This window comes from Sinohyriopsis cumingii, chromosome 2 (assembly GCF_028554795.1).
Source record: "Sinohyriopsis cumingii isolate HCF-2022 chromosome 2, ASM2855479v2, whole genome shotgun sequence".
NCBI lineage: Eukaryota > Metazoa > Mollusca > Bivalvia > Unionida > Unionidae > Sinohyriopsis > Sinohyriopsis cumingii.
Window position 1 is genome coordinate 76,719,986 of NC_142962.1, and position 27,176 is coordinate 76,747,161.

Consider the following 27,176-nt stretch of genomic DNA (forward strand, 5'->3'; position numbering starts at 1 on the left):
ACCACATGATCAAAATGAATTGTGTTTATTTCTGTATGAACTGTAAGGAGAACTACTTTTCTAAGAATACCCACTTCTATAAATAGAGTCACGCGTACAGGGGGCGCTCACCAGTTAGTATGTACTGTTGAGAGAGTGACGTATGTTAGCTGAAGCTGTTTGCATTTAAAACATGCACAGTGGAGAGAATGTTGGCATACCTCTATGCTACATTAATGTAATGTGGATGATATTTCTTTGGATATTGTACTTTTGGAAATTGTACATGATCTAAGCACACTGCTAACTAAAATGACTGCTACCTTGTGCTAAAAAATCAGCCTGATTGAGTATAAAGTACACTATCCATAGCAGCTATTAAAGTAGGGAAAATGAATATTGCCAGACTAGACAATACCAGCTTCTGAAAGTGCAATGAATGATTTACCAAATATATAAAATGTAAAAAAAAATGTTACGACTCTTTTTTTTGTTTTACAATTTACCTCTGATGTTCCGGAAGTGAAAATGACCAAGAGGAGCTAGCACTTTTTTTTAAAAGTGCACATCTGGAGTAAGACCAAGCTGTATACTATATAACCCATATTACACCCATCAATCATACACCAAAATAAAGGGAATTAACGATTATTGTACCTAAAATATACAAGGTCTTTTTTTAAATAGCCAGTATAACCAGTGAGGAAAGCCGGGAAAATTCTTTTTCTTTAAAATATTAACCCTATGCAAAACACGACACTGTAGAGCGCCACCTCAGCATAAGATAAACACTGCCAGTGAAGGTAGGCATGAAGTAAGCATTAAAAGAAAAGATCATTCTAACAATTAAAAAAAAATATTGAATAAATTTGGTTTTCATTGCTTGAAGGACTGGTATTATGATGATCTTATTACGATAAAGCAGGACAATCCCAAGTGCTATGAATAGCTACGTAACAGAAAACCCTAAACTACGCTCAATTAAGATTTCTGTTTTTTAATGATGCAAACAAAACAACATAACGAATAATTGAAATTTCAATTATAAGAGTTTAAGGTTGTTTTTTCTGAGTTTATCGTGGTATAAACTGTCAGTTGCCGACTCACACAGCTTACATAACGCCCTTCCTTAAATGTACCAGCAGACCAGGGTCTATGTTACTTGTTCCACTGCTTACTTCCAACAAAATGCATATAGCAGATTTGCCGGCACATTATGTGATGGTAGATCAATACCGTAGACCTAATCCCTTTGTATAGAAATCAGGTTGTTGAAAAATGTGAAAGAAAGTGGGAGAGAAAAATAATCTTCATAGTTGTGAAAGTGGGTTACACGAGTTTTCGAGCTATGGTTTATTTTTCTTGAATATGTATGGTTTTATTATATTTTATCTAAATTCGTCAGCTTGTTCATATTGGGGAGGAATCATTTTTTTTATACAGTTATTATTGGAGTATGACTTATCTATGATAGGTTGGTGTATCTTTCATGTATATTTGGATGCGAATGACACAAGCCTCACTTTTGTAGAGATTTCTGGCCACGCCAGTAAGGGAATAATTTATAATTTCAACTTTCTCAATTTTAATACCTGTAACATTTGCTTTTCAGGGATCTATTGTTCTTCAGTGGATAGAACCAAGACTTGAACACGACCAGGTGCCCACTGTTTATAACGCGCAGATGGACAATCCTGCGTTCAAAAGCAGTAACTCGTTAGAGTCGGAAAGCGACAGAAATATATTTCAAGATTATGATAATTGGAGATTCATAGACGACTCCAGAAGTGTGTCATCAATGTAAATACTGTTTATGACCAGTAGTAAATGGGAAAGAAATATGGGAGGCTATTAGGAGCTATAAATTATGCATATGTAATGCAAGAGAAAGGTACCGTTTGATGTTAACATTTTGTAGAATGCTGTTAGGTCAGTTCATGTATGTTGCTATTGTTGTTGTAGGATTTAACGCCATTTTTCAGCACACGATAGGGTATACATGGCGGCCAGTATTAATGGTGGAGGAAGAACCCGGGAAAACCCCGGAAAGAACCACCGACCCACGAGAAGCTACTGGCAAGCTTTCTCACATACCCACATTATCCGAATATGAATATATTGTTCTGTACAGATGGATTATTTACACAAATGATGCGGATTTTTATTATAAGAAAAAGAAATTTTACAAATTTGTAAATTATCTATTTTCTCACTAAAATCATTTAAATTCAGCAGGTTTTGCATGGATTCGTTTAATGAAATGGTCATTGTCTGATCAGAAAACGCTGTTCTCTTAAGCGAATGATCGGCAATTGGTACAGTACTGGCTAAGAACAGATGTGCCCAATTTCTTATTGCTAAAGTTGTCTACCTTTCCCATTAACAATAGGGGCCTCGTGTGGCCGAGTGGTCTAAAGCGCTCTCCGTTACGGATCAATGCCATCTCACCTCTGTCAGCGTGGGTTCGAGTCTCGGATTCAGCCATTGTGGGTATGTGAGAAAACTTGCCAGTAGCTTCTCGTGGGTCGGTGGTTCTTCCCGGGGTTTTCCCGGGTTCTTCCTCCACCATTAATAGTGGCCGCCATGTATAGCCTATGGTGTGCTGAAAAATGGCGTTAAACCCTACACCAACAACAACATTAACAATATGTTTTCGTAATATATTTATTTAATGTAGATAAACGAAGAGATATAGTCCTTTACGTGGTAGACAAATTAATATGTTCATAAGTATTCGCTTATCATTCTTTTTGTTTTATACTCTTCTACTGATTTTGAAAATTAAAAAAAAACAACTTGAATATATTATAAAAATTGCACAAAACATAGTCACCTCGATCATCACTTTATAATTTTTACCTAATTGTTGCCAGGTGGCCCCTAACACTGTTACCTTATTTGCTGTTCAAACTAAATGGAAACTTGATGAGAACAACCAGACAGACTGGACACTGTCCTTTTCTGGTTTCTAGAACAGTCCATTTTTGTGTAAACTGTTATCTACATCCTATTTCTGCAATGTCTAGTTTCCATATTTCTAAATGAAATTGAACAAATTAAAAGGCGTAACTCTTGTATACATGTGTTCAAAGGTATGTTACTTTTAAATTTATGGAATTATTTAGAACTTCTCAAAGATGGTGTACTATGTAATATTTGTTGTCTGAAAAATAAGTTTGCCCATGCAAATATGTAAGTGTTGTTACTAAAGAAACTCCATTTGTTTTTGAAACACCAACAGATTATTGGTGTTATTGATCATCTGGCAACAGTCAGGTTAGAAACTATAATCTGACCAATGTAAAAAGAAACTTCTATGCATTTTTTTATATCCTTGATTCTTTTTGTTTAAAAGATCAATGTGGGAGGATAAGTGAATACAATAGAGTAATACTAATGAGACAAGCTTTTTACTGGACTGGTTATAAAAAAATTGTGGAGTAGATAATCATGCTGTAAACATGCCATATACACTTGTCTGAAAGTCTAATCCAACTGAACACCCCTCCAGACCATAACCTGCCTTTGCATAATTAACCAGCAGATCAGGGTCCATGTTTGTTCTGCTCAAGGAATTGCATAGACCCAGATCAGATCTTCCAGACGATTATGCGGTAGGATACGATTTATAAGAGACTATATAGGGTAATGAGTTTCGTTGAATAATTTTGGCACATTTTTGTGTATGAGGTTTAGAATTCCTATAATACCTCGTAGAAATACATGTAAGAGTTATAACACCTCATAGATATACATGTAAAAGTTATAACACCTCATAGATATACATGTAAAAGTTATAACACCTCATAGATATACATGTAAAAGTGGTTCTTGTCTGACTTTTTAAGTGTATATTTTGTGCTGGATATCAATAAATGATGTGGATTTGTAATCTTGAACCTAGATCATAATAACATATTATGTATGTGACCTACATGTCTTGACATTTACTGTAGTAATTCTTTTGAATATTTCGTAAAATGGAAAATATTTATGCTTTGTGTGTATTTTGTTTCATCATCTGGTCTCAAGAGGGTTGTCAGATCATGTAATGTTCCATCTGCTCAGGACAGTGTCAGAGTACGCTGAAGTTTATATTTTTTATGATAGTTGTTTGTATCCCTAATTTGATGGAAAAATGAGGAAACATAAATATGTGTGATGTGAGATGTTGATAGGTGTAATCTCAAATTGATGATCAGCATTGGATTTATATATTAGGCAGAAATAGATGTAATTAAGAATCTTATTTGTTTTTCTTTTATTTGTTAATACATTATCACGTGAGATGTTCTAAACATGTTAATTTGCCAAAATTACATTAACAGATGGGTATGGCAGGTTGAAAATTAAAATCCTGGATATTAAATTCATGTGGCATTGTACATATAAATATAGGTACACTTTAGTGTTACACCATTGTAGTGTAGTCTGACCTAGAGGCTATTCAGCATAATACCAGTTTAGTGTAGTCTGACCCAGATCTATTCAGCATAATACTAGTGTAGTGTTGGCTGACCTAGAGTCTATTAAGTCTAATACCAGTGTAGTATAGGCCACCCTGGAGACAGTTGAGTGTAATACAAGTGTAGTATAGGCTTACATAGACTTTGTTGAGTGTAGTAGTCTGTAGGCTGACCTAGTGTCATTGAGTGTAATGCAAGTGTAGTGTAGGCTGACGTAGAGTCTCTTGAGTGTAAAACAAGTGTAGTGTAGATTGAGTGTAATACCAGTGTAGTGTAGGCTGACCTAGAGGCTAATAGCCAGCTTTATATACCGAGAACATGCAATTCAGCTTGATTATGCATACATAACGAATCAGTTTCAGAATATTTTGTTTGTCTGTCCATTTGCCCCACATTTGTTCAGTTTTGTATTTGTATTTTTAATTAAAATTTCTAGAAAAGAACATTTTTAAGGAAAAGGAACAAACTTGTTTAAGAACTTTGCTGTTTTTGTATTGTTAATATTTAGATTTTTAAAATTCTTGTTGGTATTTTATTCAGTGACTTAAGATGGAAATATTGTTGAGGCTTTGCTGTGCCTTTGTTATGCAAATCAAATTTAATTGAGTTTTATCTTAATACTAATGAGGCCATGGATTATCAGTAAGGTTAGGTCATACAGTAAACATCTTGAATGATTTAAAAAGCCTCCAAAAAATTATATACACCTTGACCTGCAACTTCAATGAATTTTTAGGGTAGATAAATCTTTGACCTGCAACTTCAGTGAATTTTTAGGGTAGATAATTCCTTGACCTGCAACTTCAATGAATTTTTAGGGGAGATAAATCCTTGACCTGCAACTTCAATGAATTTTTAGGGGAGATAAATCCTTGACCTGCAACTTCAATGAATTTTTAGGGGAGATAAATCCTTTTATTAACCTCATTGAGAGTAAATAATTCAGTAATATGATCACAGTAAATGAATAATTAAAGACAAACTAATGTTAAAAAATATTTCACATTTTAAAATTTTCTTTAATTCAGTGTTTACCTTTCAGCCTCCAGTATCTGCATTGGTTAGTTTTTATGTTTCATCAAAATAAAAATTACACGCATTACAGAGTGTGAAATAAAAACAAAATTATGCCCCTGTTTGAAATATCTTCACGCAAGAAATACAAATAAAAATTTAATATCTTTTGAGTGTCAGGCTATTTACTCACTTTTTAAGAATTTAACATTTGATAAGTACTTGGTTACTGACAAGATTGAATTTTTTAAAATTCTTTTAGAAGAGTTATGTGTGACTAGAACACTGCATCGAGAGGCAGGAACCCTTTAGCATCACCTTTTGTCCATCTTCTTACCTGTGTACACTTTTTGTATGCACCATAGTTTTCCTTGTATTAAAGAATTGAATCACATTTGTTAGGTGAATTGCTGATAACACATAGATGTGCTTTTTTGAAAGTTTCATCTTCTCAAGTCCAGTTTTGACATTTACTGTTTTTAAAAAAGAAAATCCATTTTCAATTTCCCTAACAGCTGATCTTTGTAACCAGCATAGCTCAGGAACAACTCTGTAAACTTTTATGCAATTGGTGTGTACATTGTTTCAGATTGAGATGTGCCTTTCATGGGTTTTATCTTACCAACTCCAGTTTGGATAGAGTTATGGCCCTTGACAATTTCATATCTTCAAAATGGATGTTGCTGTGTAGCTGGCACAGTTCAAGAGCCATTCAACATATTCGGATGTGCTCTGGTTTAAATATTTTCATGTGGATTTAGATGGGCCTTTTGTGGGTTTTCTTTTGTCATCACCATTTTGGATAGAGTTATGACTCTTGACAAGTAACTTCACATGTGATGTTACTTGTAATGGGCACAGTTCAAGAACCATCCAACATTTTCTGATGGACTTTGGTTTGTAAATTGTCTTCAAGACATACATAGTGCCTTTCTTGGTTTTGTCTTGACAAATCCATTTGGGATAGAGTTATTTCCCTTGACAATTAGCTTCAAATCTTAACATGGAAGTTTGCCTGTAACTGGCATAGCTCAAGAACCATTCAATGTATGTGCATTTAGTCTCATAAATTTACATAACCCTGGTATGGATTTTATGGGTTTAGTCTTGTATACTTCATTTTTGACAGAGTTAACCCATCAAGGATCAGATTCTAGCCTTCACATGGAAATTCAGATGTTATTTCTAATCAGCATAAAATATATCAACATATTCTAATATAATTTGGTAAGATCATTGTCACTTGCACCTAGATGTGCATTTTATGGCCATTTTGTCTACAGTATTTTGGAGGTGTGGCCTATGTCAGTCATCTGTATATTGTTATATTGCATGTTGCATGTAATTAGCATGGCAAAAGAACCATTACGCATGTTTTCTATTGAAAATTAATGTGAACATTGTTTCAGAGACCTGTGTGTGTCATATATTCTATTTCAGACAAAGATACTGGTATGGCCATTGTCTGTTAAGTTCACATCTGTATATTTACATGGGATGTTGCTTATAGTTATTAGACGCTAAAGGAGTTGGATTCCAGACATTGATGTAAACATTTGACATGAGTCGTAATTATTGAACATACATCCTAATATTGATTTCCCAACACAAGTTCCTTTGTATCAGGTCCTGTGGTAGAAAATGAAGTGAACAAGGTGCTTTTTGATAACATCCTTAGTAGGTCTATTTTCACATGATAAACAGTAAAAATGTACAGCTAAATTACCCCTGACAATGCTATTCTGAGTATAGTTCTGTAAGAAGGCCTTAATTTTTGCAAGTAAATTATTATTAATTGTTGTTGTTGATGTTGTTAGCTTAACAGAGCTTTTTAGCACATAATAGGCTATAGATGGCAACCATTATATCTGGTGGAGGAAGAACCTGGAAAAAACCACCAACCCATGGGAAGCTACTGGCATGCTTTCTCACATGCCAGTGTTGGCTGAGCCCAGGACTTGAACCTGCGTAGACAGAGGTGAGACGTCAGTGATCTGTAATGGCAAGCACCTTAGACAAATTGGCCACCGAGGGCTACTAAATTGATGCATTAAATTTGAAACTAAGCATTACATAAAGCAAAGGTATTTTTGTTTGTTTATTCACTGTTTATGAACTTATTACGCAGCTGAAAGCATGCAACCCTGTCTTAAGCCAGTTTCAGGCATAATACACACAAGGATTTTCTCATATTTGTATTAATTGCTTGAACTATTATGGTTCAGTTATGATATGCAAATACATGTATTTCTTTAAAATATGCATAAGATTAAGTAATGTTATGACACATTACAAACCACATCTATTATTGTATCAGATCAGCCTTGATGTGGCATGTATCTTAATGGTATATGTTTGTAAATTTGATCATTTTAAGACCAAGGAACCAGTCCAGAAACCTATTCATAAAATTATCCTAGAGTTTATGTCTTGACTTTAGATCTTTAAGTGGTTGAACATCAGTCTTGCTTATTCCAGCTTCCTTATTATTATTATTATTATGTGGATCTAGTACAGCGCCTAATCTTTTGAAGCTTTGAAGCACTTTACAATATTAATCAACACAGACAAACATATACATCGACAAGATTTAAAAAAAACCACCATGAAATTGCAAAAGAAAAACGTGCTGACAATAAATAAAGAAGTAAAAATTATTAAGTCTGTAAGTCTGTTCTTGTGGTCAAAATAGGTGAGTTTAAAGAGCACCCTCGTGACTAAGATCTATGGGCAATTCGTTCCATTTGGCTGGACCCTGATGCGCAAAAGAACGTTGTCCATATGACTTTGTTTTAACAGTGGGAACAATGAGACTGCAAGTGTCGGAAGAGAGACTAAGTTATAGGTGTGCTGTACACATAGGTGAGCTCAGATAGGTATATTGGACTGTAGAATGTAGCATATTGAACAGATTTTGTGTTTGATTCTGGATTTACTGGGTAGCCAGTGATAGAGCAGAGGCGAGGTGTGCTCAGTTTGTAATCTAAGGATGATCCCAGCAGCTGTGTTTTGAACTCTTTGAAGTTTCTATAGTAGATACTGAGATGAACCAGATAAGAAGTGAATCACAATAGTCCAGCCTTGAAAGTACTAAGGAACACGCGTGTTTTAATAACATCATATGGCATAAAACTGCGAATGGAGCTGATGCGTATCATATTCATTCCTTGTTAATGTAATGAGAGTGACACCTTGATTTTTTTGTTGACTGTGTAAATTTAATGTTATTATTACTATTACTTCTTGTTTGAGATGTGTGTGTGTGTGTGTGTGTGTGAGTATCTTTTTAAACGTAGCTTTAACAGTCGTATCGGTACGATGTACGCAGTGTGGCAGTTTATAGTGATGTCTAGCACTGGGACCTAATGTCGCAGGTATGTAGCACGTCACACCCAGTCACATTATCCTGACACCAGGTCGACAAGTCTTAACACTAACCCTTAATGCTGAGCGCCTAACGATGTAGCTTTTAGTACCATTTTTATAAGTCTTTGGCATGACTCGGCCGGGGTTCGAACCCGCGACCACCCGCGTCCGAGGCAAACGCTCTAACCACTAAACCACATGAGCTGTCTATTGTTTGAGGTAAATAATGTGAATGAGAAAGTCTCTGCGTGGTGATCAGGTTGGCTTCAATTTTATCGTCATTCATCTGCAGCTTCTTTCATGTCATTCATTACTACATTGGAAATGTACCTCTCCTGTGATAGTAGCCTAAACCTCAGATGGTCAGCTAAATTTGTATATTTGAGTGTCACCAGCATACAATTGGTGAGAAACTGGATGTCGATCTATGACAGTTGTGATCGAATTTAATACTTATACTTAAGCCCAGGTCTGAATTTCAACAGCCAGTCTTGATTCTGTACTTAAATTTAAGTGTAAACTCTAGTTATCTGATTGGCTGAAATTTAAACCCGACTTCAGCATAACTAATCAGACGTCTTAAGTCTCGATGTATGGATCAAAAAGAGATTGTGGATTTTGTTTTTATACTTGAAATTCTTTCTGGTGACATATTTATAACCATCTATATTCGTAACTTAAGCAGCACAATTTGCGCATATTCTTCGCTGAAAACTAGAAAGGCAACTGAATTTAGAAAGATGGGAATACAGTCAAATATGTCTTTGGTATGACATAATTTGTGAACGTTTCAGACACATGTTTTGAAAACTTTAATTAATCAGTACAAAGAATGCTATATATATTTAGATAAATGCTATATAATGACTCTGTTGGGATATACACATTTTATTAACAATACGTAATGTGCTTACAGACAATTTGTGACCAGTTTATTGTAAATAACATATAGCTTTGTCAGTTCTTAAGATCTTTCGGTACACTTGTACGTATTTGCCTGTGCAGTGTGAATGTTATGCCAATGCAATATGTAGTGCTAACACACATGCGTACGTCAGAGACTGGCATACTAATGATATGCCAAAGTGGAATGTAGTACTAGCACACACACGTTTATGTAGTACTAACACGCACGTGTACGATGATATGCCATGGCCATATGTAGTACTAACACACGTGTACGTCAAAGACTGGCATACTTATGATATTCCAAAGTGGAATGTAGTACTAGCACAGACACGTATATATAATACTAACATAAAACGCTGACGATGATCTGCCATAGCTACATGTAGCACTAATACGCTTACATCAGATACTGGCATGATATGTAGTGCTAACACACGCGTATGTCAAAGATTGGTATAAAATGATATGCTATAGTTGTATGTAATACTAACTCACACGCGTACGTCAATTACGTGTATACCACTGAACCATAGCCCAGGAAAAATGTCCTCGTTTTTATACAGTATATGTAACGAAATTCTATAAATAAAAGGTTTCTTTTAAAACACGATTTGCAAACCGTAAATGATCAATAGAAACAAATCGTAGTAGAAATATATACATACATGTAAACTCGGTTTTGTGGCAGTGAGGGGCGGATCAAGCGCCCCTCTCTCTGCCCCCACCGGCGCAAATGGATACAACATAACTGGAACGTCTGCTAATTATATATATATATATATATATATATATATATATATATATATATATATATATATATATATATATATATATATATATATATATATATATATATATATATATATATATATATATATAGTTAGATGGTGAAAATTGTGTTCTGGAGACGCTTTAAATCCTTTATCTAATGTCCCACAGACCAATCGCCTGCTATATTAGGCCATCACTACCACCATCACCATCAAACTATGTTTCTGGATCCGCCCCAGGCAATAATGCTTTCCCGTCATTGCAAAACTTCCATGAACTGTACATGTACTATAAAATTCTGGTAAATTTTATAACTCCACTTACAACTGGTGATATAATGCGGAATTTATTAATTGTTCTTCATTTGATGTGTTCCAACTTTTTATGATGGAGAAGGAATCAAACGAATTCAAAATACTTGACCCAGAATACATCACAGTTAACATGGCAGTCATTAATGGGGATAGCTTATGATAAGTCACGTTTTGATTATCAAGGGTCATCCAAATTACTCGCTGCGCTTGCGTTGATGAACAGAAAGGTCAAACGTTAAGGGTGAGAAGTTGAAGCACGCCAAAAACTTTGTGGTGATCGATTTTCTGTGACCATTGCAAATTGCAAATGCATCATAGTTTGTTTATTGGCTTATCAAACATCTCCCATTTAATTTAACGCATCCCACGTCCCAACCGGATATGATACGTACACATTTTACCTCCTTGGATATAAGTTGTGTCTGTCTTTGAATTGCTAGCAGGGCTTGGTTGAGACTTGGACCAAAATACCTAGCAAGTAGCAGGAGTAGTGAGTAGGGGTGGTTTAGGGACTTGGGCAAGTACTATGAAAAAAGTGAATATTGAATATAGGGACTACGTAAATTAACATTAGTCAAATAACATTAGTTTTCCATAGTCCCTGAGAACTTTTCCTATAAGCCATAGGCATTATAGGGACAAAGGGAATTTAACATGGGAAAAGAACATTAGTTTTTCCCATTGTCCCTATAACTGGACAAACAGGACAAACATCATAGGCATTATAGGGACAAGGGGAATGGAACAGGGTCTATGGAAATTGAACATGGGAAATTTAAACAGGGAGAGGTCTCTATTTTAAAAAAGGGGTAGGCAATGAAAGTCAAGGTCTTTTCGAGGCATATGAAGGGGCCCTGAAAAGGGCCTTTGGGTTTCCTCTTCTTCTTCTATTTCCTCCAGTTCTTCATCCATCCCCTTATCTTTTCCAAAATTCCTTTCTTCTTCCTCTTTTCAATTTCCGGTATCCAGTCAGGGTGGCCCATAGCTCTAAACGTCTGTTAGATTTTTATCCAGTGTGAATGATGAACTTTGTGGGTTCTTATATAAAAAGCGCGGACGTGAAGGAAAACATCCCCTACTTTTCTCATCTCATATTATCTACTATCCACACATGATTAGCAGCATAATCAAACACAAATCTACTATCCAAACACACCCTAAGCAGCAAAATCAAACCCTAATATACTATTCACACAAACTTACATCAGCCATTACAAAACCCAATAATTTACTATCCACACAAACGTACGTGAGCGCTTACAGTCACACACATAAACATATACAATCACACCAGAAAAGAGTGAGTGTTTATATTTACACTACTCCACATACACGCATTGGCAAATTCATAATTATTTCTTTTCTAGAGTATGGGTAGCCCTGAAAAGGGCTGTATTTTTAAACTCCAGGGCACCTGGTTAATGGTTACACCTCCCCGGCCTGGCACCGCAGACACATCTAAACCTCCAATCTTTCTCCCAGTTTACTCTTTTGACTGGGAGCGCAGAGGGAGGATGATTGGCTTCAGCACCCCAATCCTCTGTCTCAGGAATATTGTACGACATCTTCTCTCCTATTTTCTTTTCCTCCTCTTCTTTTTTCCTTTTTTGCTCCTCTTCCTCTTTTATTCTCCCTTCTTCAACAATGGTCTCCACAGCCAGCTCATTCACTATACGCCTGGCATATTCCAGGTGTATCTGGAGTTCTAGAAGTTTTACAATCCTTGTATTCATTGTCTTGTTAACGAGTCAACGATGGGTAGCCCGACTGACGACTAGTTTCTTAGTTTCTTATTTATAGGAAAAGCGCGGACGTGAAGGAAAACATCCCCTAAACCCAAAACTTATATTACCTACATTATGGTCTAAAACGCGCGGACCTAAAAGAAACACTCACTTTTTTACTACCCATTACTATTTTAAAAATTTTCATTAATCACTTAAATAAATATTATACTATCCACATACGCAAAGCAGTCAAATCAAACCCAAAATATATTACCCACGCACGTCAAACAGCAAAAGAAAACATTATCATAACCTACTATTCACACAAACCTACTTGGGCGCTTACAATCACACACATAAACATATACAATCACACCAGAAAAGATTGAGTGTTCATATTTACACTACTCTACATTTACACATTGGCAAATTCATAATTATTTCTTTTCTAGAGGTTGGGGTAGCCCTGAAAAGGGCTGTTTTTTTTGTGTGTGAACTTGAAGCTAGGGCAATCTTTTAGGTTCTAAGATGGCGGCCTCCTCTGACGATAGGCTTTCTCCCAGGATAAGGTCTGCTTCTTCGGAAAGAGAAGAAGAACTCTTCGGTATTGATACGACAGTCGACAAAGCCTCTGTCAGGTTCAGGTTGCTGCTGCTGCTGCTGCTGTTGTTGCTGTTGCTGCTCTCTCTGCTGTTTCTGAAGTCTGTACAATTCTGTCCATTCTTCTTTCTCCCTGTTAATTTCTTCTCTGAAGAGCTCTTCTATCAGGTCTTCAGTGACTTTTAACATTCTCACATTCTCTGTCTCTTTGTCTCTTCAGGCTTCGGTATCAGACTGTGTCTGACCCTATGCAAATTTACGTAGGCTTCGTTTAGCTTAGCTAGTCTGGAGCACATCTTCTTAGGAGGATGAGTCGACAATGGATGGTTAGACTGGAGACTGACCCCGGTTTTAAAGTCAAAGCGCGGACGTGAAGGAAAACATCCCTACACGGTTTTCGAGTCGGAACGTTCAATGAGTGTTATGGGAGAGATAGAGAGAAGTCAAAGAGCATGAATCAGGATACCTATAGCAAAACAAAAGACAAAGGCATTTTTTTCTTCAAAACAACATTTTTTTTTCAAAATCACTTAACACTAACAAACAACTATAACATTTTTAACAATATCCATTTAATATAACATCAAACATTTTTTTTTTTTCAAAGAACAAACATTTTTTCTCCAATAACACTCTACTTTAAACAAGGCTGACAACGTTGTGAATGAAATTGTGATTTCCACTGTTGGAAGTCATTAGGCCATTGATGGACGCTACGTTTCCTAGCTTGAGACAAAAGATAAGTATAATGGTCACAGAACCATCGATCTACTTTCACATCGTTTCTAGAAGAAGAACTAGGATCAAAACGAGTCACTAAATGTTCTAAAGAATAGCCCAGACTGTGATGATGCAGAAAATACACACAATATTGTCCACACACCAAGGAATCCGTGCCTTGTAATTTCACATTATTGAATCGTGTGGTCTGAGCATTTCTTCTCATAAAGTCAATAATATCGTCTTCCAAAGGAGGCAATCAATAGGAATCAAAATATTCCACACATCCTTCTTGAGGAAAGTAGACGGCTACCCAGTGGGTTCCTGGGAGATGACTGTCGTCCGTGTTGATCACATAAGCTTGATGGTCTTGAGGTTTGCGATGAGGGAGTTCATCTTTAGCACATACGACAGGATTCCAAGAAGCAGTATACGAACTGTGGTTCAAAATATAATAAAGTTCCCAGGTATCCATTTATTTGTGTGGTTTTCTTCTTCTTCTTCTTCACAGGTAATGATAAGTGATCAATTCGATCCTGACTTTTTGCTTGAAAATGTCTGACAAGTAAAAGGCGTTTAGCTCCGACTTCTTACTCTGGTCAAAGAGAGATTCGATGCGACGGCACTCCAGAGACGTTAATGGAGGAGAAGAATGTTTATCCAAGCCTTTATACCACTCATTCAACACGAATTCTATCTCGATGAGACCCCAAGCTTTGTCCAGATATTCGTCCAATTTTTCTTCTTGACTTAACATCAGACATTTGTTGTGTTGAATTTGACTGGGATGATCGTTGTGACATCCATAGCACTCTTCCTTGATCAATTCTTTCATTTTATCTGCAGGACTATAGCAAAACAGGAGACTAATTGGGCTTCTTGTTCTGGCCATCTGGACTTCATCATGATGACTTCTTCGTCTTGGGATTCTTCTTCTTCTTCCACAGTCTCCTCACATTCCATGTCCAAAGTTGCTCCACTAGGTAAAGAGGGATAACAGTCTTCCATGGTTTCTAATAGTCTAGAATGACTTCTCTCAAACTGTTGATTTCTATCGTATTATCAAATTCTGCATACAGGATGACGTTCACTGTCTCTGGCAGCTCTTTTGCAAACTGAAGTTCCACACGAATCTGGCCAGATTTTATAGGGTGGAAATGTCCCTCGTCGCTGCCCTGGTCAGGGGTGAAATCAAAAGCCCACAAAGCATAGCCTCCTGCGTAATCTTCGTACGTAATGCCGTGACTGGTGTTGGTTCCTAACTGGCCGGTGGCTTCGTACAGGGACAAGTACGATCTCAAGTAATTCATCTTCTCAAAGTCAGGTTCGAAAGGTCTGGTACACAAGGTCTTGCCATCGCGACTGACTTCGATTTTCTTTACCTTAAAGTGTTGAAAGTTTAAAGGATTTTCAGTGAAGGCTCCGTTGAAGGCTGAATTCTCGACCATACCAAGGATTAAACGCTTGGGTAACTCTCCTTGAAACAGATGATATTCGATCATGGAATGATGGCTAGCGGGAATGGTGAACGTTTTCACTTCCACACGTCGTATTGGATACTTGGGGGTCGTTCTGCTCAAAGTGTTACTGATGTCATTTCCCACTTTAGGTAACACTTCCACGTGTCGCACGTAGAGTTTGGCCTCCTCGATTTTGCTTTTGGGATTGACGGCAGCAGTATCAGCCAACAAATGGAAAGCGGTACTGCTACGATTCAGTCTCAAGCGGACATTTACACCGTTCAGCAAATATTTCTCTTGCAACCACACGTCCAAATGCAAACGATCCATCAGTTCTAGACTCTGTCCATTTAATATTTTCTCTTTTCGTTCTACAAATCCCGCATTGTGTTTTGCGGATGAATCCGTTTCGGTTTCGTTAAACTCGCCCGCATCATCAGGTTCCCATAACACGTAGGCATTGAGATGGGTGTTCTTGGCGTCTATTCCGTACGTCAAGAGATTTTCCAGGTAGGCACGGTAAGGGTAAGTATCCATGCTGCTACTGACTAGTTTGTTATGCAAGTACAAATCCACTGAGCTGAACAAGGAATGCATGAAATTGTTGACGGGAGCTACTTTCTCGTCTACAGAAGTATCTCCTCCCTTATCTAGAATTTTGACTTTCAAGTACAAGTAACTGCTATTCAGATCGATGGGAGCGGAATCTGTCAATGAGGAGACGGGATGAAATTCCACCCGTTGGGATTCTCGCATCGTCATCATGGTAGGTGGCATGGCAAACAGATCCAGTTCCGACTTGGAACAGACGCATGACTCTCGGTGCATCATTTTTGCTGTTTGTCAATAATTTAATAATCAAAACGTCTAAGTCTCGAACGGTTCTTCTTTTCTTAGTCTTTCTAGCTTTAGACGTGTGAAGTCTTGTAAAAGGGTGTTTTCTTCGTCGTCTCTTTCTGCCTTGTCCTTGCTGTGGCTTCAGGGAAGCGGGAATGCTTGACTCGGTAGCGTGCAGGGCATTTATAGGTGTTTCTCGTCGGCCTAAAATATCATTGCCCGTTTGCAACAAGACAGTTTTGCCTGCCCTCAAGAAGGCTTCTTTGGGGTTTTGTTTGTCGATGACGACATTTTGGAGAAATTCTTTGCCTTGCGTCAGTGCGGCATCTTTCAAGGCATGCAATCCGCGTGTCACCATCGGTTTCAACACCGGAGCCACCGAACGAAAGGCTGATTTCAACATATCTCCTAAACCGTGTCCTCGCTGTCGAGCAACCCCTCGGTACACTAGATACATGACTTACAACTCGTTACAGAACCGTTTTCGAAAATGGAGTTTCACCGTGACTTTTCCTTTGGTGAATGAAATATTTAGTCCCAGATTTCCTTTTATAGCAATGTTGACCGTGTCCAAATAAGACTTGCTGACGGATAAATAATGAGGATGTACAAATTCGCGGTGAACGTGATAAGTGTTTCCACCTTCCTGGTCATTGGTCGTGGCAGAATTCACTTTGAAAGGAATGACACGCAGTAACTGTACGGAGGTGTGTCCCACCACGTTGTACTCCACCACATCGGAATCCACGAAGATCAAATTCAGTCCGTGGTTCAGTTCTACCGGGAAACGAAAATACCTCGCAAAATACCCGTTGTTGTCAATGTCTGCTATGTGAATCCTTTTGGTCTGCTTATCCGTGACCATATTGAGGTCTCCACCCAAAATGTCATACAATTCAGGGCAAAATTTAATACGTATACTTTTTTCCTCACTTTCAAATTTGATTAGTAGACGATGAGACAGTTTATGGTACTCAATGGTGACACGTTTTTTTAGTGCGGTCAGAACTTTGTCAAATGCTGCATGGAATATTGCAGTGATTGCCTCCCCCAGATGTTGACCACTAAAATAATGGCCTGAGTTAATTTTAAAGTGATAAATGTAAAAAGGAGGAGAAGTGTCACTGCTGCTGCGGGGTACTGTGTCCTTCGGAAGTGATTTATGTTGATTAGTGGTAATCATGGCTTGCTGCACTGTTTGGTCTAGAATTTCGACGTCAAAAGTGTTTTGAGTTTCAGTGATGTTTTTGATTTGTGTTGGGTAAATCATATCTACCAAAGCCACTTCCCAATGGGTTTCGTGATCTAATTGGATGGCCTGAGGTAATTTGGCCGTGTAACAGCACAAAGTGTTGTTGGGAAACACCTCCATATAACTGTCACTGGGTCAGGTTAAGTAAAATTGGTTAGGGTGACTCATAATTCCAGAGTTCTGTGGCTGTCCGAGGGGTTACTGGAAGTCAGAGGAGTGTCTCCGCCCCAAATGGGGCTGATGTTGTTGTTGGAGTGGTGACTGACACTGGCACTGGACACAAGGTTCCCGTTGTTCCCGTTCGAAGAGAATTTCAGGGAGGGATTGGGAAGCAGGTAACCGATGAAACTGCTCAATAAAATGGTCCACAATTGTTTGTCTCCTTGTTGCAAACTACAATTGGCGATGGCTGCACCGATGACACAATACACCACAAAGATTTGGCAAAAAAAGACGATTTGCGTTTTAGGCACACGTTCTCCACACCACACCCACAAGGGTTGTTTCTGTAAATCTTGCAGAGAAGAACTGGGTGAAGGAGTGGTCGACGTAGCTGAGTCTGTGTGAAAGGGCATGATGGTCACTTCTTTTTATAGTCGATGACTTGCGAAGCGTCGATCCAAGAATCAAAACTGGGTGGATATCCTTTCCAACGTACTTTGACTTCTTTGACACGTCCTTTGCCCACTTTACGGGTTCTGCGTTCGAGAATGCTTTCGATGTCGTACACGTCGTCTTCTTTTTTGGTGACACGTTGTAAATCGGGCAAATAAAACGTTCCTTTGAGCACTTCTCCGTTCATGTCTTCCAATTTATAGACGGCAGGATGACGACCATGCACTCGTTCAGTGACACGAAACAATTCGGTAGTCCAGTTAGGTAAGTAACCTTTGTCGAAAGTGCGTTTGGTTTTGCCAATGCGTACCCAATCTCCTACGTCCAACATTCCACTTTTCTTGGGGACAGCCCTCGTCTGGGACGTACCAAACAGGCGATCAGACACCAGCACTTCGTTCTCGGGAGTCACCTCTCGTGGGGCACGTCCAATGCTTCGATGGTAATATTGGTTGTACGCTTGCACCAGGTGTGGTAAGATGTCGATGTACTTCAGAGTTTGGTGATGCGTAAAATATTTCCACATGCGTTCTTTCAAAGTGCGTTGAAAACGTTCCACGATGCTGGCTTTGGTTTCAGGATTCTCGGTGGTAAAAAAATGAATGTCATGTTTCTTTAATACTTTTTGGAAAGCTTGGTTCAGAAATTTGGTACCTTTGTCCGTTTGCCATCGAAGAGGGTGACGACCGCTTTGTTTCAACACTCGTTGCAGGGCTCGCACTAACTCGTGGCTCGATTTGGAAGTCAAGGGCACAACCCAGGCAAATTTGGAAAAGACGTCGATGACACAAAACAAATATTTGTAGCCGCGATTGTAGCTGGCCAAATGAGAGACATCGGCTAAATCGGCTTGCCATTGATGATCGATGCCTTCCACTCGGTGAGACTTCTGGAAAACTTGCGTCGAATGGGTTTGTGTAAAATGTAAGTAGCTTGTTCTTGTAATCATCGTTGCACCTGAGGTAAACGGAGACTTTTCAGTCGCGTTTTGGCAGCACGATACAATTTTTGAACTCCTGCGTAACCTGCATGATGGGAGTGATCGTAGTAAATGCTGGCTAACACTTTTTCCAGTTTTTTCTTTCTTTGTTTGTTTGTAAATAAGACACCCACTCTTGGAGGATGCTACTCTTTTTCTCTTGGGGTATTTTCTTGGATTGCAATGCTTTGCGTGTGCGACCGGCAATAGGTGTCGCAGAGGAGGATGTCTGAACAGGGGATATTTTTTCTTGTTTCACTTCTGTCTTCACCTTCTTTTTCTCTTCTGATGAAGAAGGGGTGGTCATCATCTTTTTAATCCATCCAATTCTGGAGGTAGGTGGTATTGTTATCTTGCATACTTTTTCTGGTGGAGTTTGAAACCCTTCTTCTTCTTTTTCTGTCTTGGTCACTGGTAGTGGTGGTGGTAGTAGTGATGGTGCTGGACTTTTCATCAAGGTCTTAAAATCTTTCAGAGTGGGAAGAGTTGTTTCGTCTGAGGCTTTCTGGTGAAAGAGTTGCAGTCGTTGCAAGAGTTGACCGTGCTTTTGCGATTTTTCTGTTTCGGACAAATCTTGGCGATCCATTAAGGACTGCAATTCGTGTTGTAACTGGGACATCTCACTCAAATTGGGATTGGGAGGTAAATGCGGGGTGCGTTGTTCTTGCCAACGATGGTATTCCATCCATCGTTTGTAAGGTACTAAAGCTAGTTTTCGTCCTTCCATGGAATGTCAGGGGTCGATTCTGAGATCTTGGGACTCCAGAGGGCCTTTTTATCTTGCTCCCACCAGTCCTCCCAATACGGTTCCCAAGACTCCTTTCAGTAATGGGCCTAGGAAGAGGGGTAAAATTCCTCCACGATGGACCAACATCTTCTTTTGTCCGATGGGAAGATGGGAATTTTCTTTTGAACCATTTGGCGAAGAACGTGACGATGTTTGCCTAAGCATTGTTTCTGGTGTTTGGACAAAGGGATCGTGCCTTTCAACACGTTCAAACAACATTCACACACGGTATCGATGACCTCTTTGGAGGCCGTTTGAATGAGTTTATTTCGCAGGGGTGGAGAAGCTTTTGGACAGGAGAGATAACATGTCCCCATGTTTGACTAAACGTGGAGGCAGTCCCTTCCTTTTCTTTCCTTGGGGTTTAGAAGAGGAATGTTTTCTGGAGCTTCGTTTGACTTTTTTCTTGGGGAGAACTTTGGGAGCATTAGGATCCCATCGTAAGAGAGAGCGAATGATGACACCTCCTAGAGTACCGCTCCTCCAGGTTTCAAAATGATTTGTTTTTTGGTCTGAGTGTCGATGCGGGGATCGGCCAGTTGGGTCAAAGCGACTTTGTTTCGATCAGAAAAGCGTTTGGTTTGATGAGGAATCTGAATGACCCCTTGTAGTAATTGACGTGCTGTCACCGTGAACCATCGTAAGACTTCTTTGAGACTAGCTTCTAAGACACGAGCCCGTATTTGTGGATTTTTTTCTCGACTGATGCCATACAAGGCACGAATCAATTTGACGGGAAGATGCGACTGAAGGGACGTCATTTTCAAACTGTGTGAGACAGACGAAAAGTGTCTGAGGTTTTTATAGATTTCTTTGTAGGGGTTAAGTCGAGGACGGAGACGTGTACAGGACAGGCCCTCCGTCTTGGCACCAGTGGTGAAACAATTGGGTACGACATCGGAAATCATCGGGGGTAGTAGGTTTCAAATCGACGAGTAAATAAGCGGGTGGAGTTTGAGTGGCATCGTCGTACGCCTGAGTCAGCCAAGGTGTTCCTAACTGTTTAGCTAAGACTTGCACTTGAGATTTATCTCGAGGGCTTTTAAACAAGACCACGTAATGCGCATTGAGACTGATGGTGCGATGGGCTTTACTTTGTTGAAACAAATTTTGAGTGATGTAAACGACACTGGCATTACGATGATGCCCTTTGCGTGTAAACCAAAGTTTAATTTCTTCTTCGTCTTCTCCTAACATGTCGTCGAAAATGACCAAATGGGTTTGACGGGAGTCAGAGACGATTCCGTCGTCTTCTTTAGGAATGCCTTCCACAAACACGATGGAATCGCCTTGACTTTCTCGCAAGAGGCTGTACGCCGATTGCCACTCTTTGTAACACCACACGATGCGTTGAGGTGGCCGATCGATCAAATGATGTTTATGTTCGATCAAGCGTTTGACGAATTCGGTTTTGCCTGAACCGCTAGGTCCAGCAATGAGCATGTTAAAGGGATGGCGAAGATACAAAGCCTCCCAACTGGCACGATCTAAGTGTTCGTCGATGACTTTGACAGTGGAGGAAGAGGGAGCAGAGACAGCAGAGGTAGCCATAGTGTTAGGAATATCATTTGTGACACGAAAACGGACAAGACAAGAGTTTATATACTTTTTTTTCAGGACACGTTTATTGAATGTTTTAAACATGAACACGAAAGACAAAAATACATAAAAGCCAAAGGCTTAAGTACAACGATAAAAGGCACATGAAAACCATCAACGTGGAATAGAAACAAGTTTCTGTACAACATGTTTTGGGTAATGTTCTGACCAGTTCTATAGGGGGTAAGGTCATACAAGTGTCCTCCCGAAAAGGCCTTTCAGGAATGTCCACGATAGTCCTGTCCTGGGTGACGAGTTCTTCTTCTGGTACTGTCACTAACACAGGCTGAAAAGTAACTTTTTTCCTTGAACAACTCTCGCGCATACTGGGCCACTTCTTGGGTCCAAGCCTCAAATCCCCCTTTTTTCCAGGCACGTACATCTGTCCAATGTGGGTGTAAGTCACAAGCTACACACACATCTTTTTTTCCCGTAGAGGTCGAGAAGTATCCAGATGAAAACGCAAGGCTTTGAGCAAAAGGAGTCTTGTGTGACCATTTAAGGCCTTTTGGGTGGTAAGTACTGTTCGTAAAGTGTCCACAAGGAATCAGCTGGTAAACGAAATCCCAGAAAACAAGTCACTAAGACACACACCACTTGTCGACCCAAACTGAACTGAAACAGTTCTTGTAATAATTGATGGTAATGATCCACGGTTTGAATATGGTCATTGAGTTCCTTCCATGGAATCTGTTCAATCATATGTGATAAAAACCTTGGCATGACAGCCTGTTTTAATATTCTCTTTGTTTTGGATGCAATACACGTACTTTCTACCCAGAGATCTTCGTTCTCCAGTAGGAAATTTAAATGCTCCAAACTGTAACCTAAAGTTCAGAGTTCGTTTAGAAGTTTCCTCTTCTACTAAGCAAATTCCACGTAATAGACCTTTGTAATCCTTTAACTCGTCTTCCTCTATTCGCTGCTCTAGGTGAATCTCGAAGTAACCAAAATTATGAACATGTCGATCATTGGCGACCTCAAAGTGTTGAACAATGTCTGACCACTGAAACAATTTCCGACGAATCAGTTCTCTTATAGCATTCAGGTAACAGTGGTTCAAACACGGTGACGTAACGGATGCAATTGTTCTTTACGTTTGACTTGTATTTTGACCAGTTCTCGGTAAATGCGTTCTCTCAACTCCACAGGCAAGCCCAAAATGTTCCCTTGTAAAGTATCCATAAGTATATACACTGTTTTTGGAATCACTGGGTGGTGACCAATGGCCTCGTTTACCTTTGTGACTGATGTAATATCCACTCATAATCAGTCTTCTTATACTTTGGAAAAGAGCATAATTTAAAAACGGATGAATGACTTTGCGTTTACGTTTCACTTGTATTTTGACCAGTTCTCGGTAAATGCGTTCTCTCAACTCCACAGGCAAAGCACGAATGTTCTCTTGTAAAGTATCCATGAATAGGTCATACTAAATCCTCTTTTGTCTGACACAAGAAATGTACCGTTTGCACAGACATGGTTTTACTTCAGTGTCGAATCTAAATCGTTTAATCACATATTTACACATTACAATTCGTTCAGAAGTTTTCTCTTTCACTAATTTGACATTGTGTAAACGATGTTGGTAATTCGTTAACTCTTCCTCTGGAATTCGATGCAGTAAGTTTACAATGTAGTACATAGAATCATCAATAGCAAACCAATCCTTTTTTAAACCATGGGGTCGTTGATCAATGTCTGTCCAATGGAACACTTTCAACTGAATCAGTCCTTGTATAGCATTCAGGTACCAGTGGTTCAAACACTGGTGATGTAACGGATGCAACTGTTCTTTACGTTTCACTTGTATTTTGACCAGTTCTCGGTAAATGCGTTCTCTCAACTCCACAGGCAAAGCACGAATGTTCTCTTGTAAAGTATCCATGGATAGGTCAGTCAGTGCAATTCACAATCTTCTCCTAGAGCAAAAGTAATCCCCATAGTAAGTAATTTCTGACCACTGCCATTCAGGGTAACGTCCAAGAATCTCATTGAAATCTTTTGATGTAAACGGTCTAAAGTGATATAATAGGATGAATGCACACTTGACCCAGAGAAATCTAACACACTGGTTGACTTTTTCACTTTCCTCTTGTGAATTTCTCGGCACAAAAGTTCTACAGTTACCCATTGAGATTTCACTCTGGCAAGCCCCTGCCAAACTTCCTTGCAAATCTTCTCTTGCAGTTCTTTAGATAATGATTGAATATCATTTTTGAAATGAAGTTTAAATACTGGTCTCGGTGATGTCCAACATTTGGCTCATAGCCAATCTGGTTTCTTCTTCTTCAACGACATGGTAAGTTACTTCAATGTCTCGGTCCCACTAAGGGTAAGTAATGACAATTCGGTGACCATCGAGCATGTTCTAGGTAGGCCGAATCTTGTGGTTCCCAGTGGTAAAGTGACACACCGCAACTAGAAAAATCGCCCAAGTAGAAAAATCCGGCTCTGGCTAATTCTTCGGGGGTCGGTCCTCCCAGATACTTAGGCCATTTTCCTTTGAACGATTGAAGACGATTTTCAAAGTCGGAGTATTCAGACAAACGCACAGGGAACGAATATTCGTCTTTCACAGGATCTCGATGAGGGTAGGGTGACATCGATAGGAGTTTGCTCAGGGCCGGATGACATCCGTAGGGTGGTAGACGTGAAGGTTGACATCCACATTTAAAATGAAACCCATTAAAGTGTCCAAGAGGACGAGTGGCATCGCTTTCACATCCATCAGGTTTGACACGCACAGCATCACTTTCCATGATAGGGGTAGTGGCACTAAAGTTCCCATGATGCTTTACGGCATCACTAAGGTCACAACGTACAGCATCGCTCCCATCGCAAGACTCACAATCGCATTCTACTTCAGAGGCCCCAAACTTGAATTGTGCCTGTCTGAACTTGTTTTTTGTTTCTCTGAAAGTATTCATCTTGTTCGCTTGGTCTTGGTAGTCACAATGAACTATCGATCTTGCCTAGGGTTCCTTTTTATACTAGTTGCAATAAAGTCTCAAGCTTGTATATCGTTCCTTTTTTATGTCTTGTTTTGGAAGGTACCGTCTCTAAGGTGCCGTCATAATTGTACCGTAGTGTAATGGGTGGAAAGGCCATAGAAAGGTAAGGACAGTGCGGAGACCATCTAGTATGTTCCAGAATAGCTGAATCTTTATAGATACATAGATCCATTTGTAACTTCAGGCCACAATTGAAACACTGTACTTCGTATCCCAATCCAGTCTCAGGTCCCAAGTAGACAAATCCTGTTCTAGTTAAAACATGCGAAGTAGGTAATCCTTTCCTATCAGTAGGCCATTTTTGAAACGTGTCCAATCGACGGGCACAATCACAATAGTCAGGCAAGAAGACCGGAAAATGGTGGGTTTTGAACTTAGAGTTCTCATTGGGTTTCTCACTCGATTCTTGCTGTGGCGAAGTCATCCTTCTGGTGAGTGGCTATCCTCTTACAACCAATGTTTTATACCGACATGTCCATACGGCAACGTAAAGTGATTGAGAAGTCGCACTCGCTTCTGGTACACGATTTGATAGACTTTTTCCAAGGATCGACTGACGATGTGGTGAGTGGGTAAACGTAAAATCTTGGTTGGCTGATAGGTGGTCACTTTAAAATGTTCATCTTTTCCAGACTGCAAGGCTTCTTTCAATACGCCAAAGTTAACAACTCGACTGGTACGATAATTCAGAGTCAATCCTTTCACTTTACACTTCGTGTGCACTTCTCCTTATTTGTCCCGGTATTGGTGGCCGTAATTTTTAGGACCGCCACTTGCGAAACTTAGAATCTTGTCGTCGGGGTGCTCGTCTGTCCAGGCTCCTAAACGGTCTCCTTCAATGATAGGGTGTTGCTGACCCGGGCGATGGATGTAGATGCAACTGTCCGTGTCAAAGTACAGGACTCGATCCCCTAACAGTTCTAAAGCTTCGTACAATTTTAAGCGAGCATAGGCTGTCACGTTAGCTGCAATGATGACATTTCCAAAGGAATCGGCTTGTACAAAGTCCAAATCTTCTTCGTAATTGACTAAGATCAAATCCTCGCGAACGACGTCCACGTGTTTCATGCATTTGGTTTTGTCGTGAATCATCTGGAAGTAGCGGGAAGGTTCTGTCAAATATTCCGTCTTGGGTAAACACGGTCGTTGTGCCATTTTTCCCCACAAGCAATTTAACATCACTTTGGCAAACGATCGCCTGCCTTCGTTTTTCTCGATGTGGTCCAAAGTGATGCCTTCTTGTTCCCAGTATTTCTCTTTGAATTTAATTTGGTCTTCGGGAGTGTGACACCAGGAAGGATAGCCACTGGCTTCTTGCTTCAGTTTCAAAAAGGCATCCACGTAGTCTGCGAAAATGCCTTTCTGAGTGGGATTACCCTTGTGGTATTGTTGTGTCTTGGGAAAGTGACAAATTTCGTATACTTCTAACAGTCGGTATCCCATGTCCATAGCTTTAAACAATTCTACGCTGACCCAGGTTCCCGTCAAGGTCCGTTCTTCCTGGGTGTACTGACAAGGATGATCTTGGTTGCACGTTTCGGCACAAGTACGGCACAAAGGAAACATCAGTTTGCCTTGACAATAGTGAGGTAACACGGGATGGTACAGGTTCGTGGGAGGCAAAACTTTGCACTTGATCAAGCCTTCGTATTGTCGAATGCAGTTCAGATCAATGTGTTTCGTCAGCAATTGCGGGTGTCTGCAGGAAAGTGACAATATTTGCACACGTAAGGATACAGCGAACACTCATCCAAGTATTTGATTTCTTCTCCTTTCTCTTCGTCAGCTTGGTACAGCAAACAGGTGGCATTGGTCCGTCCTCCGTACAAACTGTCCCTCGGGTTCAGAGGGGCCATGAACTGGTAACTTTCCACGATGCGTTTAAACTCGGGATCAGTTTTCAAACGGTGATCGTATTCGTGTTCCCACATTTCCACCACTTGGCATCCTTGCTGTTCTAACTTTAGGCGTCGCTGACAAGTGCCCTGGTACAGGTCTTCCATGGTTCGATGTAAAAACTGATTTTTAGTGCCACGGTCAGGGTAACAGACGGGACATTCGTGAAATAAGCAACCGTTAAACTCGTACACGATCTTGGGGTTTTCTAAGTCCCAGCCATCGACCGAATGCGTTCCGATGGTCTTTTCGCCTCCTCCGTTGCGGGTATGCTGAATCCATTTGTCTTCCTTGTCGCACAAGTAATGTAACCAGCGTAGGGCTTTGACCGAGTATTGACGTTTGACATAGTTGGTCGTTTGAGGGCTGATGACAGCCACGGTCTTTTCAGGCATGAAACGTTGGCGGTACACTAAGGAACACGCTTTGGCAATGGTGCAAGCTTCTTTCAAGGGATCCACCCCTCCGTGTTCCATGAACAGTTCTCGAAATTTTCCACAGCAACGCCATAAAATGTCCAATACTTTAGCATTTCTTCCTGAAAGTAAAAAGGTCTGAGGCGTGAGCCTGGTACCAAGCATAGAAAGCTTCTCGTTGTTCGGTACGCATGCTGTCGGGGTCGTAATAGTGGACCTCAGGCAAATGGGGTAGAACAGCAATGTTGATTGACTTCCGTATTGAAAAAGTGTGGAAAGTACCCTTTAGCCATTTCTGTCATTCCAAACGTTTTAGGCATTCGGCTCAAAGGCACTCATCGAATCTTTAAACTGCACTTGTCCCATTTGTATGAAAATGATTTTGGCTCCGTTCAAAGTGACTTTAGGACGTTCGGTGCCATGTTCCACATAGTACCTCAAAAGAAACTGTCCAT

General features: G+C 39.7%; 1 protein-coding gene across 5 annotated transcripts in view; it reads left to right on the forward strand.

Moving 5' to 3' along the window:
* LOC149805224 (uncharacterized) overlaps positions 1 to 8,116 on the forward strand; it is a 52,847-nt gene extending 44,731 nt beyond the window's left edge. For all 5 annotated transcript variants that reach the window (XR_016418349.1, XM_089948633.1, XM_089948636.1 and 2 more), the window contains one exon: positions 1,592 to 8,116. Coding sequence is in view for 4 of the 5 variants with exons in the window: in XM_089948633.1 (XP_089804759.1) it covers positions 1,592 to 1,783 (192 nt within the window). In the remaining variant the exon portion in view is untranslated. The remainder of the gene's footprint in view (positions 1 to 1,591) is intronic.
* Positions 8,117 to 27,176: the final 19,060 nt, after the last annotated feature.